The sequence below is a fragment of the Talpa europaea genome (genome assembly GCF_964194135.1).
Source record: "Talpa europaea genome assembly, chromosome: 3".
NCBI lineage: Eukaryota > Metazoa > Chordata > Mammalia > Eulipotyphla > Talpidae > Talpa > Talpa europaea.
In genome coordinates, this window is record NC_140069.1 from 122,303,453 (window position 1) to 122,320,559 (window position 17,107).

A 17,107-nucleotide genomic window follows, 5' to 3' on the forward strand; every position below is an offset into this window, starting at 1 on the left:
TCTTCTTAGCTCTCTGCAGGGTTGAATTTTAAACTAATACTGTACATGAAGAGCAGGTAAATGCTTATTACAAACCACAGTTACTTTCTGTATCACCTCTGCAAGAAAGAGGTAAGATACTTTTTAAGAACATTTCTCCATCACTCAGCAATTTTACTTTTCTAGACAGTACATATCAATGAATGACATGGAATATGATTCACAAAGGTTCCAGGCAATTACCATGAACATTGCCACCAAGATACTATCAAAATCAACAACAGAATAGTCTCTATTGGATGCAACTCCAGAGTTGAATGGTACAAAAATAGTTAAGTCTAATTTTTTGTCTTTTCCCATTTTTCTCTTTTTCAAAATGAATGTTAAAAACTGACATTTGCCCACTAACAAAAACTTTAAGCAGTGTTAAAATAAAAAAGTTACTGTCAGTGTTTTAGGACATCCTTCCAAACATCTCTATACACACATATACTTAGGGATGTGTAAATAATTTTATAAAAATGGCATTATACTAAATATGTTTATACAAAGTGCTGTTTCTCAATATATGGCAAACTTTTTTATGTACATACATAACAATCTCCACTAAACATTATTTCAATAATAGGCAGTATTTCATTCACTGTATGGATATAAGCTTATTTATCCAGATCTATATAACTGGAAATTTAGATACCTTTGAAGTTTTCAGGATTTCAATAAATCTGTAATGATATCCTTGGGTTATCTTTTTTTTTTAAGATTTATTTTATTTATTTATACAAGCACTGGGTACAGTCCGAAGCGCGGGAATGTGAGAGAATTCACCAGAGCCAAAGCGGGGAACAGAACAGGCAGACTGAAGAAGTACACTGCTGAGGGGAGCAGTGGGCGGCAGGAGAGGTCTGCGCACCATGTGGAACCCTCGCCTGGCGGCTGGGGATCGAACCGGCGCTGCAGAGGCTGCGGGCAGCTTCACAACCCAGCACTCAACCGCTGCACCTTCAGGGGAGGCCCCTTGGGTTATCTTTATTTGCCATGTCTAATTATCTTTTCCCAACAAATACCAAGGTGTAAGATGACTGAGTCAAAGGATATGCATGTTTAAAGTTATCTATGTGTTGGATGGAGCTAGAAGGGATCATGCTCACCAAAATAAGTCAGAAAGAAAAAAGAAAAATACCGGATGGTCTCACTCATAGCAGGAATTTAGACAACCTAAATAAGAGACCAGGAAAAAGACTAATCAATGCAAAGTAATAATCAAAATTAACAAGCAACTATAAACCAGAGAAACACTATGGGGGTGGGGGGGGATTAGGGAGAGGCGGGGAGAAGAAGAACTAGAGTCAAAATAAGAGGGGGATACAATTGTATGGGGAATATAACCAAAATGAAAATGCATACATTGTACAAAGATGAAAAATGATGTAAGGATTATATAAAATAAAATATTTTAAAAATTAATTAAAAAAAAGAAAAAAAATAAAGTTATCTATGTGTTGCCAAACTTTCCTCATGAATGTCAATACTGTTCACCTTTCCTCTGTGAATGTGAAAATATGTTCCTCCTCCCCTTGTTCATACTCTCCAATTATAAATTTTAAAAAGATATTACCAATCTGATAGGCCAAAAAGTTTCACATTTTTTAACTTACATTTCTTTGATTATTCACATACTTATTCTATACGTTTGTGTTTATCATTTCTTAATAAGCTTGTAGCATTCAGCCTTTTCTTTTCCTTACTAATTTTTAACCTCTTGATCAAGAGAAACTAATCTGAAAACTGTGTTGTAACCATATTGCACTTTGTCATGTGTCTCCTGGTCTTGATATGACAGTTTTACCTCAAAGACACTTTAAATTTTATATAGCCAAACTTACAAAACTTTTTGTACTTGATGTTTAACATTTGAGCCATCCTTAAAAAGGCCTTCCTTAATGAAATATAAAAATATTCACTCATATATTTAAGACTTTCATATTTTTTTCTGGAATTCATTCTGGTATAAGAAGCATGGTAGGGTTCCTGTTCTTTCTTCTTCCCTAACACCTGTTGCGGTCATCTCAACACCACCAATGACTGGCAATCCATTCCTACTCCTGTCTTTCTTCCTTTTTCTCTTTTGATCTTTTTTTTTAAAGAAGTAAATTCAAGGCTCTAATTATCAGCAGGTTGTATGCTTTCCTGCCATAGTAGAGGAAAGAGAAACATTATACTTGTAATAAGGTTTTATAATCATAAACTGCAAGTGGCCTTCAACTGAAACCGAACTTGCTGGCTTGATTCTATGAAAAAGAAAGCCACAGCATCAAGTAGACTAAAGCAAAAGTTGTTATGGTTGGGGAGTATTTGACAACCTTTAAATAAGCAATAGCGAATAACTCTAATATAAGACAACTCAGCTGCACAGCATTTTTCTGTGGATTCTATGTTGAGCATTTTACTTTGGGCTCAACATAGGTGAGCCCAAAATTATACAATCTACCAACACCACCCTGTGCTTCCTCCATGATTGAGGAATATCACTGGGAATACCTGCCTGTTAAGTTGTTCACGTTCCCATAAAATTTCTGATGCTTCCTAGAACAGAATTCTGGGTACTCAGTGAAAATTTGTGCATGAGAGTGCACTGAGTTCAAAGATCTAATGTGAGAAGAGTTTTTTCCTGCTAACAGGGCCACAGGCCTCTGCATAGCAGCAGAGTGGTTCCCTGGGAATTGGTATCAGATGGCACCAATATCCATTGATATCAATGGTATCAATGCTCAGGTTGAAGAGCAAACTTTGCTCCTTGTCCTCCTGGCATTTAAAATGTGTGGATGTCTCTAATCAGAACCAGGAAACTCAGCATTCTTAGGGGAGTCAACATGGACTTGATTGGAAACTTAGCACCTATCTAAAAACCACAGGTAAGAAGGCCCACATGTGAAATGTCATATAGAAATGATTCATTCTTCCATGAATTATTAGGAAGCTGAGAGTCCAGTTTTAATTCACTTAAACCTGCCTTTCGTGAGTCAAGATTTAATGTTATACAGAGGCAATATCACATACATCCATACAAATAATCATTTATGTCTTTAGGAAAACTGTGTCTGAAGATGTTGTTTGTGATACCTCAGATTTTACATAAGGGACCCTCCACCTCAAGGTGAGATCATCTCAAGTGTCTTGTCCATCTAGCATCTCTTTTTGTTCTACCAGAGTCTCTGTTTTGAAGTACTTTTTCTTTTGCATTTTAACATTCTAAGCTCCTTTAGGTCACTTTTTGAAGTAGAGAGGAAGTAAGTAGTAGAAATGGAGGGCTTTAAGTGCCATTCGCCACTGCTACTTCCAGTACTTAGATCAATGACTGGCCAGCCTGTAGCTCGCGGTCAATAAATGTGCTGGATAAGTAACTAGAAAATAAATGATTCAGCATATATAACATACATACATGCATGTACCAATAGAAATTACCATGTGTGTTTTGCAGTCATGCTAATTTAATGAGAAATAATCCAAAGATAAAGGAAGTTTTGGCTTCTAATCTACTTCATCCATTCACTGCACATGTGCCAGAAACCAGATCTAGGGTAAGCCAAGGGGTCTTCAGATACAATGGGGCAAGGTACTGAGTACTATTATGTGTAAAGGGAAGTATGTAGATAATACAGGAATCTTGGTGGGGGTGGTGAGGGACTGTAGCCCAGCAGGGAGGACAGGGAGTAGGAGCTGTGGTGTGGGGACTGGTCTTCCAAGGAGGTGGAGGTGGGAAGTAGGAGCAGAGAGGCATACATCTAGGTCAGGGGGAGAGCAGAGGAAACCAGCAGCCAGGGGTAAGGAATAAGAAACTAGAAAGGGCTGGATGTGTCTGAGATATCAAGTAATGGACAGGAGGTGGTGAGAGATGATTCAGAGCTAGGAGTGGGCACAGAAGCCTGGCCCACTCTGAGAATCTGGAATCCATCCTCTTAGTGACAGAGAGCTTTTTAATGGCTTTACATTGGGAAAGTGGCCTGGTTAGATCTGTACTATACATGGTCATGATAATGACTGGATAGAAACTGGACTAGAGGAAGATGAGTCCTAGGCTAGAGGGACCAGCAGCCTCGGTGACAGTTCATAAGTCTGAAATGCCATGTGATTACAGGAATGGAGAAAGGCAAAGGGGAAATATTTTGGATTAACCAGTGTACTTTCACTCTGTATTTCACTATTACTGGTATTTCTGTCCTATACTTTATTATTACTAGTATTCTCAACATTTCTTCCAAATGTTTTTTTGACAATTCTTGATGCAAAAAATAGGAAGTAAGACCTGCCAAAGTCGGAGACAGAGTACAGCTATTTCTCTGCTTCTTTAGTGAGAGCAGCAGACAAGAAAAATGTTGACCTTGCTAAAATTACATCTGGGGGTATTCAGATCCAGCCGGGAAAGAATGCATTGGCAAAACAGGCTTTCTGATCAACATATAGATGTTCGTAAACAGCTACACTTGAGAGGAAAATATAAATCATCTTTGAAATGTTTTAGAATATGACAAAGAATAAAGTCATATTTTCAAAAAGACATTTTCCTGCCAGCAATCTTCCAAAAGGGTATTATTTTCAGTCTTTTTTTTTCTCTTCTCCAGAAGAGTGACATATGACAGTGAGTTAATAATTCAGCCCTGTTTTTCACAGCCATCACCAACATCTAATTAATGTTACTTACCTTATGCACAATGAGCTCATGGGTGCCATCTGGAAGAGTCCTGCCATCTTCCTGCATCAGGGGGACAAAAGAGAAACCAAACAGCTTCTTCTCTCCTTTCTCCTTTGCTATGGGGGAAAAAAACAAGGAACACTCACTTATTTAGGTGCATGTTGACACATGTGCAGCCAGAATCACAAATTGCCAAAAAAGCACAATCAACAAGAAATACCACCCATGTTCACCAGCTCCCTCTGCATAAGGAGAGATGCTTTTAAAAGGGACCTCTCTCTCCAGGAGGTACCCTCAAACACCCTACTCCTGGCCCATCATCTGCAATTTGTATTCGTTGATTCATTTACTCCATGTCCCTTTTTCTCATTGACATCTGAAATTATTATTATTTTTTTTAATTTGTGGATTGGTCTTTCTTCTCATCACATTTCACCTTCTATTCCTTCTCCCACTTGTTCATTATGGTCTTCTGCTATTCCTTGACAACACCAAGCCTGTTTCAATCTCAGGTATTTTGTACCTACTATTCTCTTTGCCTGAAATATTCTTTCCCCAGAGACCCAGGGATGGTGCCTTGGCTTCTCTTAGGTTACTGCTGACTGACACATCTTCTTATCAGAGAGGTCTTTCTGGATTGCCCTGTGTCAACCAGCAACATGGCACCATCACTTTCCACCACCTAACCCCAATTTAGTCTCTGTACTGCACCTATCATACCTGGTACATTATACATTTACTTGTTCATATATTGTTTGTCTTCCCTCTCCATAATGAAAACTCTGAAATGAGATATTTTGTTGTGCTCACTAACATAACTCAAACACCAGTGAAGTGCTTGGTATAGCAGGCATTCAATATATATTTGTTTCATGGATAAATTATATATTTGAATAAATACATGTATACACAGAACTATTTGGAAACTAATGCCATTTTATTGTTGATTATTAGTACTTTATGGGATTATGTGATTTTTTTCTTTTTTGTATTTTACTATTTCTTCTGAATTTCAGCAATGAACATTAAAAAAAAACCTTAAAAACCGGTGAACAATGTTTGAATTACAAGGATAAGAGGGTTTACAGTCTTAATAATTTCCTCCAAATGTTCGTTCTACCACTCCACCCTCTATTTCAACTTTATTTTCCTCTTTTTGCTACCTTAAAGTTCAAAGTTTATATTAGGCCCAAGTGAGAATTTATAACAAAGATTGGTAAGAATGGAATATCACCATTCCAAGTCCCTTCTATTTTCTGACTTTAACTCCTAGACTTGAAATTCTTCTGGGAATTTAGAAGAATATTACAACCCTGATAGTCATCTCCCTACGTTCTGAAATACCCACTAAAGTGTAACTTAGGCAGCTGCACCAGCCAGTTCCAAAATATGCCAGCTCTGGCAACAGACAAGGTCCTTCTCCTATCCCTGATGGCTGGATGAGTTACTCAGTGCTCAGCTGAAGTCACTGCCTGTCTGCTGGGAATGCTTCCATTACTTCTAGGCTGGAGAAGAACCCACCGGTTCTCCAGTAATATCATTCTTCTGTATTTCTTGCTTGTTTTACTACAAGCTCACCAGAAGCTTCTGTAGTCACAATGTTCACTGCCTCTGGTAGTGTCTAAAATACACTCTGGGGACACAAGGACTAACAAAAAATCCCTGGAGTGGGGGCTGGTGGCGTCAGGGCGTGGTAAATCGAGAAGATGGAAATGAATTCAAAAGGCTTAAAAAGAGATGTCAGAAGTGACAACCTTATGAATAATAATGCCCACATGGACAAATACAGTAACATCTCTATGTCTTGTTTTTTTTAATATCTGTAAAATGAGGCAATTACTTCATGTCATCTAAGGACTTTCAGGATGACATTACCTGGCTGTCATTTGCATACTGTCTGAGACTACAAGGTGAGGCAGATATATATGCAAATCAGATAGAAATATGAGCCAATCAGAGGCTTTCTTAATGACATCACATGTCCACAAGAATCTTGTGGGTTCCTTTGCTATGTCTGAAAGCTGGATCAGCTCTTGTCCTGAGAAGTAGTGGACTGACTGGTCAGGACTTCCTAAGAACCCCAGAGCCAGTCAAGTCTAAATGCTAATGCTGTGTCTTTCCAGATCATGAAAACAATGATTTAATGTTTGTGAAAGTGATCACTTAAAGAAAAACCTTGTGGATTTCCCGAGGTTATTTTTCTCTCCCTTTCCCTCCTTTCTGTTTTCACGGAGATTGTTAGCTCTTCAGAAGAAGTGAGCCCACTCGCCACTTGGGAGTCCACTCACCTTCACCTCTCCCTCCTGAGGTCTCTGGTTTGCCACACACTTTCTGAAGATTAGCCCACACTGTCATTTACAGCTCAGTAGGAAGACTATCCCAAACTAACAAAGCTGTGTAGTCAATCCCACTAAACACTTACTGGAACAATGCCGGAACTCAAAGCGGATGTGTGCACCCCTGAATTTATCCACAGGAATAGGAAGTTTCAGCAGTTCAGACCACCTGGGACTGTTGTTGTGATAAAGCACAAAAGAGTGGTACTCGCTAGCTGGTGGTTCTCCAGCGCCAAAGGAGATAAAATCCTAACAAAATAAACATGCAGGTTAAAGACAGCTTTATTTAAAGATTATTTTGAAAGCAGCAGAGCAATTGCTTTGCTGTATCTCCCTACTCCCCAAATAGCACTTCATGTGAAATTACCTTGTCAGTCCTTTGCAGCGCTGTTTCTGCACTTGCTGATGTTAGTGGGCTGCATCTGTTTAATACTGATCTCCTAGGGCCTACTGAGCCTTACAAGGGTGGACATTGGTGACGTGTATGACATATGCCCCATTTAAAATTGAATTATGCCACCAAGTTCTCAACCTGCTGCAGGGGAAGTTTGTTTCCTCCATGCCTCCCTGGAAGACTAACTGAGCCCCAGGCTTCGTTTTAAATGCTTCTTCCATAAAGGATCTCTGTCATTAGCACCAAATTAGTACTACCCCAATATTCATGTCTTATTTTGGTCAGAATGAAAACTCATAGGCTCAAGTATGATTTTTGTTTTTTACCATTTGCCAAAGAAAAAGTATTCCTCTCCGAAACATGACAGATGAAAAGAGAAAAATGAAATTGCATTAAAAGATACATTTAAGGAATAACTGCTATGGGAAATTGCTGACACAATTAGACTGTAAAAACCTTTTTGCTTTTCCACTGTCTCTTCTAAAGGGCATAGTTAACAATTTTTTAAAAAAGGAAGACTACACAGAGAAGAAAAATAAGATAGAAAACACTGCAAATCAGGAATTAACTGATCAATTTAAGATGAACCCAAATCAATTAGGTGAGACGGTTTTACCAAAAAGTGTCCAGTGTTAACTTACTTTTAAGGACTGGCCACTACTTTCTACAATGAACATCGTAACTTCTACATTTCTGGCAACACTCTTCCCTCCTTTCTCAAATTCTCCTCTTTCTATAGTGATGTATAAATCATTCCGCATTTCACCTAGAAGGAAAGGAAAAGTTAAACCAAATTATATTTACTAGGCATGTAATAAAAGTACTTCACTAAGAAAAACTTTAGTTCATAAATATACTATTATAGCATACACATAAAAGTAAAATATGCTATATTTATACTTTTATAAGAGTCCCCATCCTTGCTGCCAATAGTAAGGCACAGTAAAGTCACCCTGCTAGTCTTAATTAGCAACACTTAAAATATACATTTAGAAGGTGAATCCTGAGACTATGAGTAGGAAAGCATTGTCAAGTCTTGGCATTTTTTAATAGTTCCCTCATTTCATTAATGAAGTGTGATTACAAAGTGACAGCTCAGCAGTGGTAGCTCACAGAAATTAATTGTAATACTTTATAGTCATAGCACTTAGAGTAGAAGGACTATTTAAAAGAAATAAGATGACAGGACTACAAAAGGAATAGATACAATCCAAATATTTTTCAGAATTCATGGACAAAATGATTTCATTGCTGTGAGAATCCATATTAGTGCTTTATGAATATAGATGCGGAATAATTCATTCATACAAACTTGACTTACAATTTGTAATCATCAACCTACAAAATGAGAAAGGCCATAGAGTCAAACTGACATATTCTAGGTACATATATAATACTTGTTTTTATTCTTTATTATATATAAAACTTGAAAAGTTTACTTCTTTTTTAAGGCTTTAAGAAAAAAGAGACATTTATGGCAACTAACAAACTTAGGAACACACTGAATAGTGTGCTTTCACCTCTCCTGTAAGAATGAAATGATGAGTGGATGAAAAGTGAGAAAGTAATAAATGAAGTAGTAATAGAAAGATTTTGTAAGTAAATGTTGATGAGGTTGGCAAAGCTGAAGTTACTTTTAGAACCAAATGTAATAGTCTCTACTTCTAATTAAAAAAAAAAAAAAACCCTCCCCATAAGAAAGCAAAACACCAGAAAAAGTGGTAACCATACAAATGGGTTCACAGACAGGAAATTTATAAAGCTTCCTGGCCAAAGCATGCACAAGAAAGTACCATAGCTTAGAAAGTCCTGGGGGAATACCAGTGTGCCTGGGTCACTTTCCTCCACACACACCAGTTTTTCTGATAGCATCATTCTCAGGCGACCTGGGCTAACCCAGGAAGTAGATCGGCCATAAAGCAGGGAAACTGATTAAGTCCTAAAAAGGATTATTTTTCCAGTTGAAGTAACACTGGCTCATAACACTATGTATGATTCAGAGCTACAGGTTCGTACTTCTTCAATTGTATGTTACCACATCACACTCACCCCCATAGTACCCATAATCTTCTACCATAGATCCTTGGAAAAGGTTCCTCCTTTTACCTTTAGTGATAGTGATAGCTTTATTTTATTTTTTAAAAGATTTATTCATTTATTTATACAAGAACCGGGGTACAGTTGAGATGCGCGGAGGGTGAGAGGATTCACCAGAGACAGAGCAGGGAGCAGAACAGGCAGACTGACAAAATACACTGCTGAGAGGAGCAGCGGTTGTGACAGGAGAGGTCTGCTGTGTCATGTGGGACCCTTGCCGGCCAGCTGGGATTGAACTCATGCTGCAGAGTCTGCAGACAGCTTCACAGCGTGGTATTCAACCACCTGCGTGCGCCACCAGGGGAGGTCTGATAGGGATAGTTTTATTTCTTTTCCAACTTGGATTCCTTTTATATCTTTCTCTTGCCTATGTGCTCTAGCTAGGACTTTCAATACTATGTTGAATAAATAGTAGTGAGAGTGGACACAAAAAGATGAATTCTAAACCATGCTTTATGAAGTGTATCCCTTCTTGGAAATAACTGACAGAGCGGTCTCATGGATTTTAGTACTCTCCTACAGTTCATACAAATCAACTTGGAAAGGCAATGAACTTGGAATTCCTGGTAGAAAGTCTTTCCATATTAAAATTATATTTGCATGCTTTGAATTTTGTTTTAACCATCTCCATTTAAACATTTTTAAGAAAACATCCTCATAAATTTTATCTGCTTGTAGATTTTTTCATAATACACACATACACACACTTACACATACATTCTTAATACAATTCCATTGTAAGATGACTAGTAAACTCACAGTTTGTCCTCTGGATCACCCAGCCTCAACAGATTCAAAATAGGTCTGATACACTAATGGTCTGCACATGTGCTATGTCAACAATATGTTTGGGAGGAAATTCTTGATAATAGTTTCCCCACTAACAGATTTGGCAGGTGAAAAGAAAAATCACTGAACTCAAGGTACTTTACAGCAAAACATGCTAGTTAACAATAGCAAAATTCCTTTGTTTCTTCATGGAGGTGACACATAATGAGTAGCTATGCTTACAAATAGACTATAAAACATACACTGATTAATGGGAAGTATAGTTACAGGGGGTTTTACTTTAGGAATTTCTCATAATGAGTAATTAGCTTGTCCCAACCACAAGGGGATTAGCTATCCTACAAAATGAAAGGTCCATGTTTCTTGTGGGGGAAGGGCTTTCTATTCTCAGCTGTGGGAAGGACAGGGCTACTGTAACTTCAGCAAAGGCAAGAGAGGGTGGGGGCGGATAGCAGGGCTATTTTCCCCTGTGTGTAAGCTTGGCCTGAGGGACGGAAAGGCTGCCAGAAAGTAAAGGATTGCCAGTGCCATGAAGTCTTTCCCCACATATTCATTCATGGAATATATCTTGAACACCTATTATGTACCAAATATTATTCTAGGATCAATGAACAAAGCCCAGATGCCTTTCCACAAAGTGTAGAACCTAGTAGAATACACAGCTTGTTGAATAATGATAAACTGGGGGTAAAAGTAAAACTGAGAAGGGGGTAGTTAGCATTGAATGGGATAGAGGAGGTGTTACATGAGTGTAGGCTTCCTTCACCAACAAGATGAGATCTGAGTAAGCTATGGTGTGTTTCGACAAAGTAGTGTAACAATGGTATTAGCGCCCCTAGTCAACAAGGTTAACAATGGTATTAGCGCCCCTAGTGAATCTCTAAAACCTGTTTCATTTGTAACTTACCTGATTGTTCTGTCCCTTCTGAACTCAAATAAGGCTAAAGGATATGAGGTCCCAGTAATATTAGAATAAGGAGATCAGGATTCAAGTCTCTCTCTGCTACAGTCTACTCCATGTAATGTTAGTCTAAACAAGATAATATAAACCTCTAGGCTTCAAGCTTGTGTTATTAAAATGGGAGTGGTATAAAGGCAGAGGTAGGGACCAGGCTACCTTGTTATGTTATGCTGTTTCTATAACTTACAAAAGAACTTTTGGATTAAAATACCTTTACAAATGAAACACCTCACATATGCTCTAATTTTCTGTTCTGAAACTGTCACTATCGCTGTAAGCCCCTTTATCTTTTGCAAACCTTTTAGACTAAAATAAGGTTTCTTTGAAAAGAGAACACATGACAAGAATAACATTTCTCCTGGATGACATTCTACATGTCTCCCCAGGAATTTTGCAGCTTGCTATGTTCTAATACTGTGAGGTGCCACCTTTGCCAAAATATTCAGAAGGATAAAGTTGAAACAAGTGCTAATTAAACTCAATACACTTGAGGTCGGCTCCAGAGAAAATGAAAAAGCCCGAGTGGTGTTAAGAAAGCATCTTGGGTAATTAAGAGAGAAACCATAAAGTGAGTATGCAATGAAGTCACGGCACCAGTGTGAAAAGCTATTTTCTTGACAATGTTTATTAACACCTTGTACCTCTAAAATTTATTACTATGTGAATTTGATGTGCACAACACCCTCCTCTGATTAGCAGACCCACTGGCTGGGAAGCCTTTATACATGTGAAGGCTTTGTAAAGATCACTGTAGACAGGATAAAGATGAGGCCACAACAAAAGGAACAAATTCAAAAGACTTCAGTGACTGCATCCAAATGGGGTTGGTTTATGGCTTGACCTCACCAGCAAGAGTTTTCAATCAGTAGCTAAAAACCTTGATCCTTGATTCTGTCCTGTACACTCACCACATCAAGCAAAACACTGCACCCAGCCACAAAGGCTGGCCCAAGGTCACTTATCTGCAATGGATATTTGTTAATACTTATGGAACTGGAAAAGTTCCTGTTCTTCAGTTTAAAACAAAAGAACATGTATAAACGACTGAAAGGGTTTTTTTGAGAACTTCAATTATAAAGCAAATTGCTTTAAGTAGAACACCTCATTAAATCCTTACATCAACTTCCGAAGATGGCACTATTATTTACATTTTACAGATGAGGAAATGAAAGTGAAGAGGTTAAGAAATGTGTCCAGGGCCTCCCCTGGTGGCGCAGCAGTTGAGTGCTGGGTTGCGAGGCTGCCCGCAGACTCTGCAGCACCAGTTCGATCCCTGGCCACCGGCGAGGGTCCCACAAAAAAAGAAAAGAAAAGAAAAGAAAAGAAATGTGTCCAATGTATTATCAGTATACCCACACTTTGCCCATGAAAAAAATATAAATGAACAGTTTGAGAACAGTCATCCAACAAGCTAGTACAATTCAGCCTTCATCACCAGAGGACCGGTGCCTCCAGCAAGGAATGTATTAGCCCTACTTTACTCTGCATTGCTCAGACCAGTCCTGAAGCACTGATTTCAATTCGAGGAACCACTTCTGCAGGACAAGGATGGACAAAAACTGACTCATCCAGACCAGGGACAACATGAAGAAATCAAACCACCAGAAGAAGAATGAGGGAGATGAATAAGTTAAATGAATTTAAAAATATTGAGATTGCAAGCATAAAAACTCAACCCCAGGAATAGAAGGTAGACATTATCTTGAGAGAGGATATCATCCTGTGTTCTTGGTCATTATCAATATTCAAGTGTGAGCCCCAAAACAACCAGGACCTGATGAGAAATTATTGCATTGCACACACCACTGGGTTGAACAACCCTTTAAATATATGGCAGGTAGAGTAATGACACTTCTTCTTTCCATCCCCAAAAGTTCTAGGTCCTGATTCCAGGAACTGGGAATATGCTACCTTGCATGGCAAAAGAGACCTCCAGATGTGATTAAGTTAAGGATCTTGAAATGGGGGGATTTTCTTGGATTAGTATGGTGGGCCCAATATAATCTTAAAGGTCCTTATAAGAGGGAGGAAGAAGAGTCAAAGAAGGGGTATGCTAAGGGAAGCAGGGGTTGGCATGATGTGGTGGCATGAGTCATAGAGTACGAACAGTTACCAGGAGCCGGGAAAGGCAAGGATGGACTCTCTCTTTGAGCCATGAGAAAAAGTGAAGCTCTGGTGATGATTTAGCCCATAGAGGCCTGTGCAAGCTACTGACAACCCGAACTGGAAGATAATACACATGTGTGCTTAAACCACCCTATTCGTGGTTATTTGTTATAGTGGCAAAGGGAAACTAATACAATATGCCATCTGCACCCAAATTTCTATCACCTCATAATATGTTCAAGGGGAGTAAGAAATAGGGAGAATAAAAGATAAACACATGCAATTTGCAGCAACATGGATGGCGCTGGAAGGGATCATGCTCAGCGAAATAAGCCAGAAAGAAAAAGAAAAATACCAGATGGTCTCACTCATAGCAGGAATCCAGACAACTTAAATAAGGGATCAGGAAAATGAATAACTATAAGAAAGTGAAAATCATAATCAACAAACAACTATGAACCAGAGACACTATATGAGGGGTGGGGGGCGGGGAGGGGAGGGATTGGGGTCAAAATAAGGGGGTTGCAATGGTATGGGGAATATAAAAATAAAATAAAAAAAAAAGAAATAGGGAGAATATTCACAGGTAATTGGAAATGCAAGCAGTCCAAAGACAGGGAAAATTTATGGATAGGTTGAAAATTAGCTACAGATTTCTCTATAAAGTGCACAGAGTGCACTTTAGTAAAGTCTGTCTTTTTCTTTGTTTTCTATCATTCACATTCTTTTTCTTTGTTTTTAGGAGAGATTATTAATTGGTGGGGGGGTGTGTCTAGTTTTTTACTTTTTTTAAGCAACAGCAAACACTACAGTCTTTCCAGAACAGTGTTACATAGAGACAGGTGCAGGAATGGGCTGTTGACTTCTGTTGGCCATCACACTTGAGGCAATGCATAGAGAACTGGAGAAAGTCCTTCACCACTGGACAGTGGGGCCTGAAACTTTCCCAGTTTGGGAGCTTCCAGCCCTCCCCTCAGTCTGATCTAGAGATGGGATTCAAACTCATCACGGCATGGTAGAACCCTCATCTAGATCACTCTATAGTCACAGTGGCACTCATTAGCTGAAAAACCATTATCCTTCTCCATGCCCGAGCAGGGTACTCGGGTCTACACCAAGTGGCTACACCAATGTGATATGCAGGCTCAGTGATTTGGACTGGGGGAGGTAAGTTGGGTTAGGTGCATGATGTATTTCTGAGGAAGAAAGTAGTGTGCTGGTTCCAACCTGCTTTCTCCAGAAGAGTCCTTATCTTAGACAATTCCATCTGTTGATGTGTATGTCTCTATTAGTAAGTGGTAAAGAATAATATTTATATATGAAAGAACAAAACTGTACACCTTCCAACACATGAGGCAAGCACATCTCCACCATTCCTCTCACCCCAACTTCATGAATCAATATCTAGTCACCTTTGGCCAAGGGGAAATCTGACTTTCTGAACTAAAATACATAGATAAAAGAAAAAGGAGGTTTGGGCCTCCCCAGTGGCACATCAGTTGAGCTCTGGGTTGCGAAGCTGCCTGTAGCCTCTGCAGCACTGGTTTGATCCCCGGCCACTGGGCAAGGGTCCCCCATGGTGCACAGACCTATCCTGCTGCCCGCTGCTCCCTTCAGCAGTGTACTTTGTCAGTCTGCCTGTTCTTTTCTCTGTTATGGCTCTGGTGAATTCTCTCACCCTCTCGCGCTTCTGACTGTACCCAGTGTAAATAAAAAAAAAAAAAAAGAAAAAGGAGGTTTACTCTGAATGATACTTATGAAATAAACTGAAATGTTGAGATCCTTGTCAAAGCTACAGTTGCTGGCAGCCTTTGAAGTACGCTCTGCCAATTGTTTTCAGATGGAGCCTCTAGCATCCAAATCTCCACCCCTTGCTCCCCCATCATTCCACCATTTTTACTTGATTCCTTTTAGGATTAGGACCTCCAAAGATCTCTTAGTAAAAGTGAATGCACCCCAAGGTATTCATTAGGCATTCCCTAACCAAGAGTTACAGTTTAATCAGTTGACATGTGAGAAGTCTGCAAGGGCACAGGGTAGAGTGGGGAAGATGCAGTAGGTTGACCCTGATGAAAGCAGAGAGAGCACTGCCTAGGGAAAATGAATTCAGAGTAAGAACGGACTTCAGGGCAGGGGCAGGGCATCATGACCTCCCCTGACACTCCTGCCACATCAGTCAGTTTTGCTCCAGACTGTCTGCTGGATGGAAACTTAGTGCTTCCTGGTATTCACCAATGGCCTGGACTCTGCTTTGCACAGAGTCTGCAAAGACATTTACAGCTGGGCTGTCCAAAACTATAACCGCTGCCACATGTAGCAAGTGAGTACTAGAAATGTGACTTGGCTAAAAACAGCTGTGTTGTAAATGCACAACCTTTAAAGGGTTAGGCTGAAATAGAGAGTGTAAAAAACCCACTAATAACCTTATTATGGATTAACTGTTGACATAACATCTTGAATGTATTGGGTTAATAAAATGCATTGTTAAAATTAATTTACCTCTTTTTTCCCCACTTTTTTAAATGACTACTAGAAAAGTGAAAACGACACTTGGGACCTGCGATATATGCCCACTGGAGAGCTCTGATGGAATTTATTTTGCTTCTCTCTCCTTATCATGGGCTCAGTGACCATGCCAAAGAACTTTTTGCAGTTATTTAGTTTGTGGGTGATAATGATGGAGCTTCAAAGGAGGTGATTTTTCTTCTTTGTAATTTGAACATCCTAAAAAATAAAATGCCAAATAATGGTCCTTTAATAACATGAAAGGGCACAGAGCACTGCATAGTACTGGAAAGGACGTGGCAGTTGCTCGTCTCACACCAGGTGACAAACAGACATCTGCTCCTAGAAGTGCAAGAGCAAGGGGAGAATTTCTACATCCATGTTTTTCCCATCCCAAAAAAAAAGAGTCTGGCATTAATTACAATCTTAGATCCTCATATGAAGGGTTTTGTGTATGTTCCTGTCAGTGTCAGGACCACAAATAATTCATTCTGCAGAGGCAATGACTGTGTCGATGAACTCGGTGCTGTTGGTACCAGCACGTGCTTCACCCACCGTGACCTCTATCAGAACACAAATGCACTCTGAAGGACAAGTCTAGACAATGAGAAGGAAAAAAAAAAGAAAGCATGCTAGCAGACTGTCTGTGCATCAGAAATATTCACATACATTTTCTCATGGAAGAAATCAGCTCAAGCTCTTATAGAGCCAACAGTGAGAATTAACTGAAAAGTCAAAATTCTGAAAATAACAAAGAAAAACAACAATGATCGTATGTTTGCCAATGTCAAAAGTTCCATGGAGTTTTAAAGTTGCTTTCAACTGATTAATACACACGTCTTTCCCTTCTCAATTTGGAAGATTCAAAAGCCATAGAAGAAAAAGGAGAAAAGAAAAAAGAAGAACTTTAAAAAAATCTCTTTCAGTCCCCTGCACTGTAGACTGGCGTCTGAGAGGATGGATTCCCTGGATAGAGTGAAACATGTCATTAAACACGGTGCAGGAAGGGGGTAGAAGCCAGCCTTATTGCACAGAAAGTTCATCTCCATCATTAAAATCAGACAAAAGTCACATGAGCACAACACATCCCAGACAATCATTCAGTCAGGGAAGTGCCATGTTGCTTTATGTTTTTCCATTTCTCAGTGATACTGCCCAGAGACCAAGCTGAGGAATTCTTCTAGCAGCTGTCTGCATTCTGTTCTAAAATATGTTTTTCATATTACATTTGCCCATCAATTTTCTTC

General features: G+C 39.2%; 1 protein-coding gene across 2 annotated transcripts in view; it reads right to left on the reverse strand.

Annotated features, from left to right (window-relative positions):
- Window positions 1–17,107, reverse strand: part of DOCK4 (dedicator of cytokinesis 4) — a gene marked incomplete at both ends in the record, with an annotated part of 364,189 nt that overhangs the window by 124,167 nt on the left and 222,915 nt on the right. For both annotated transcript variants that reach the window (XM_084230776.1, XM_084230775.1), the window contains 3 exons: window positions 4,682–4,788; window positions 7,095–7,257; window positions 8,044–8,168. In XM_084230776.1, coding sequence (XP_084086902.1) covers window positions 4,682–4,788; window positions 7,095–7,257; window positions 8,044–8,168 — 395 coding nt within the window. The remainder of the gene's footprint in view (window positions 1–4,681; window positions 4,789–7,094; window positions 7,258–8,043; window positions 8,169–17,107) is intronic.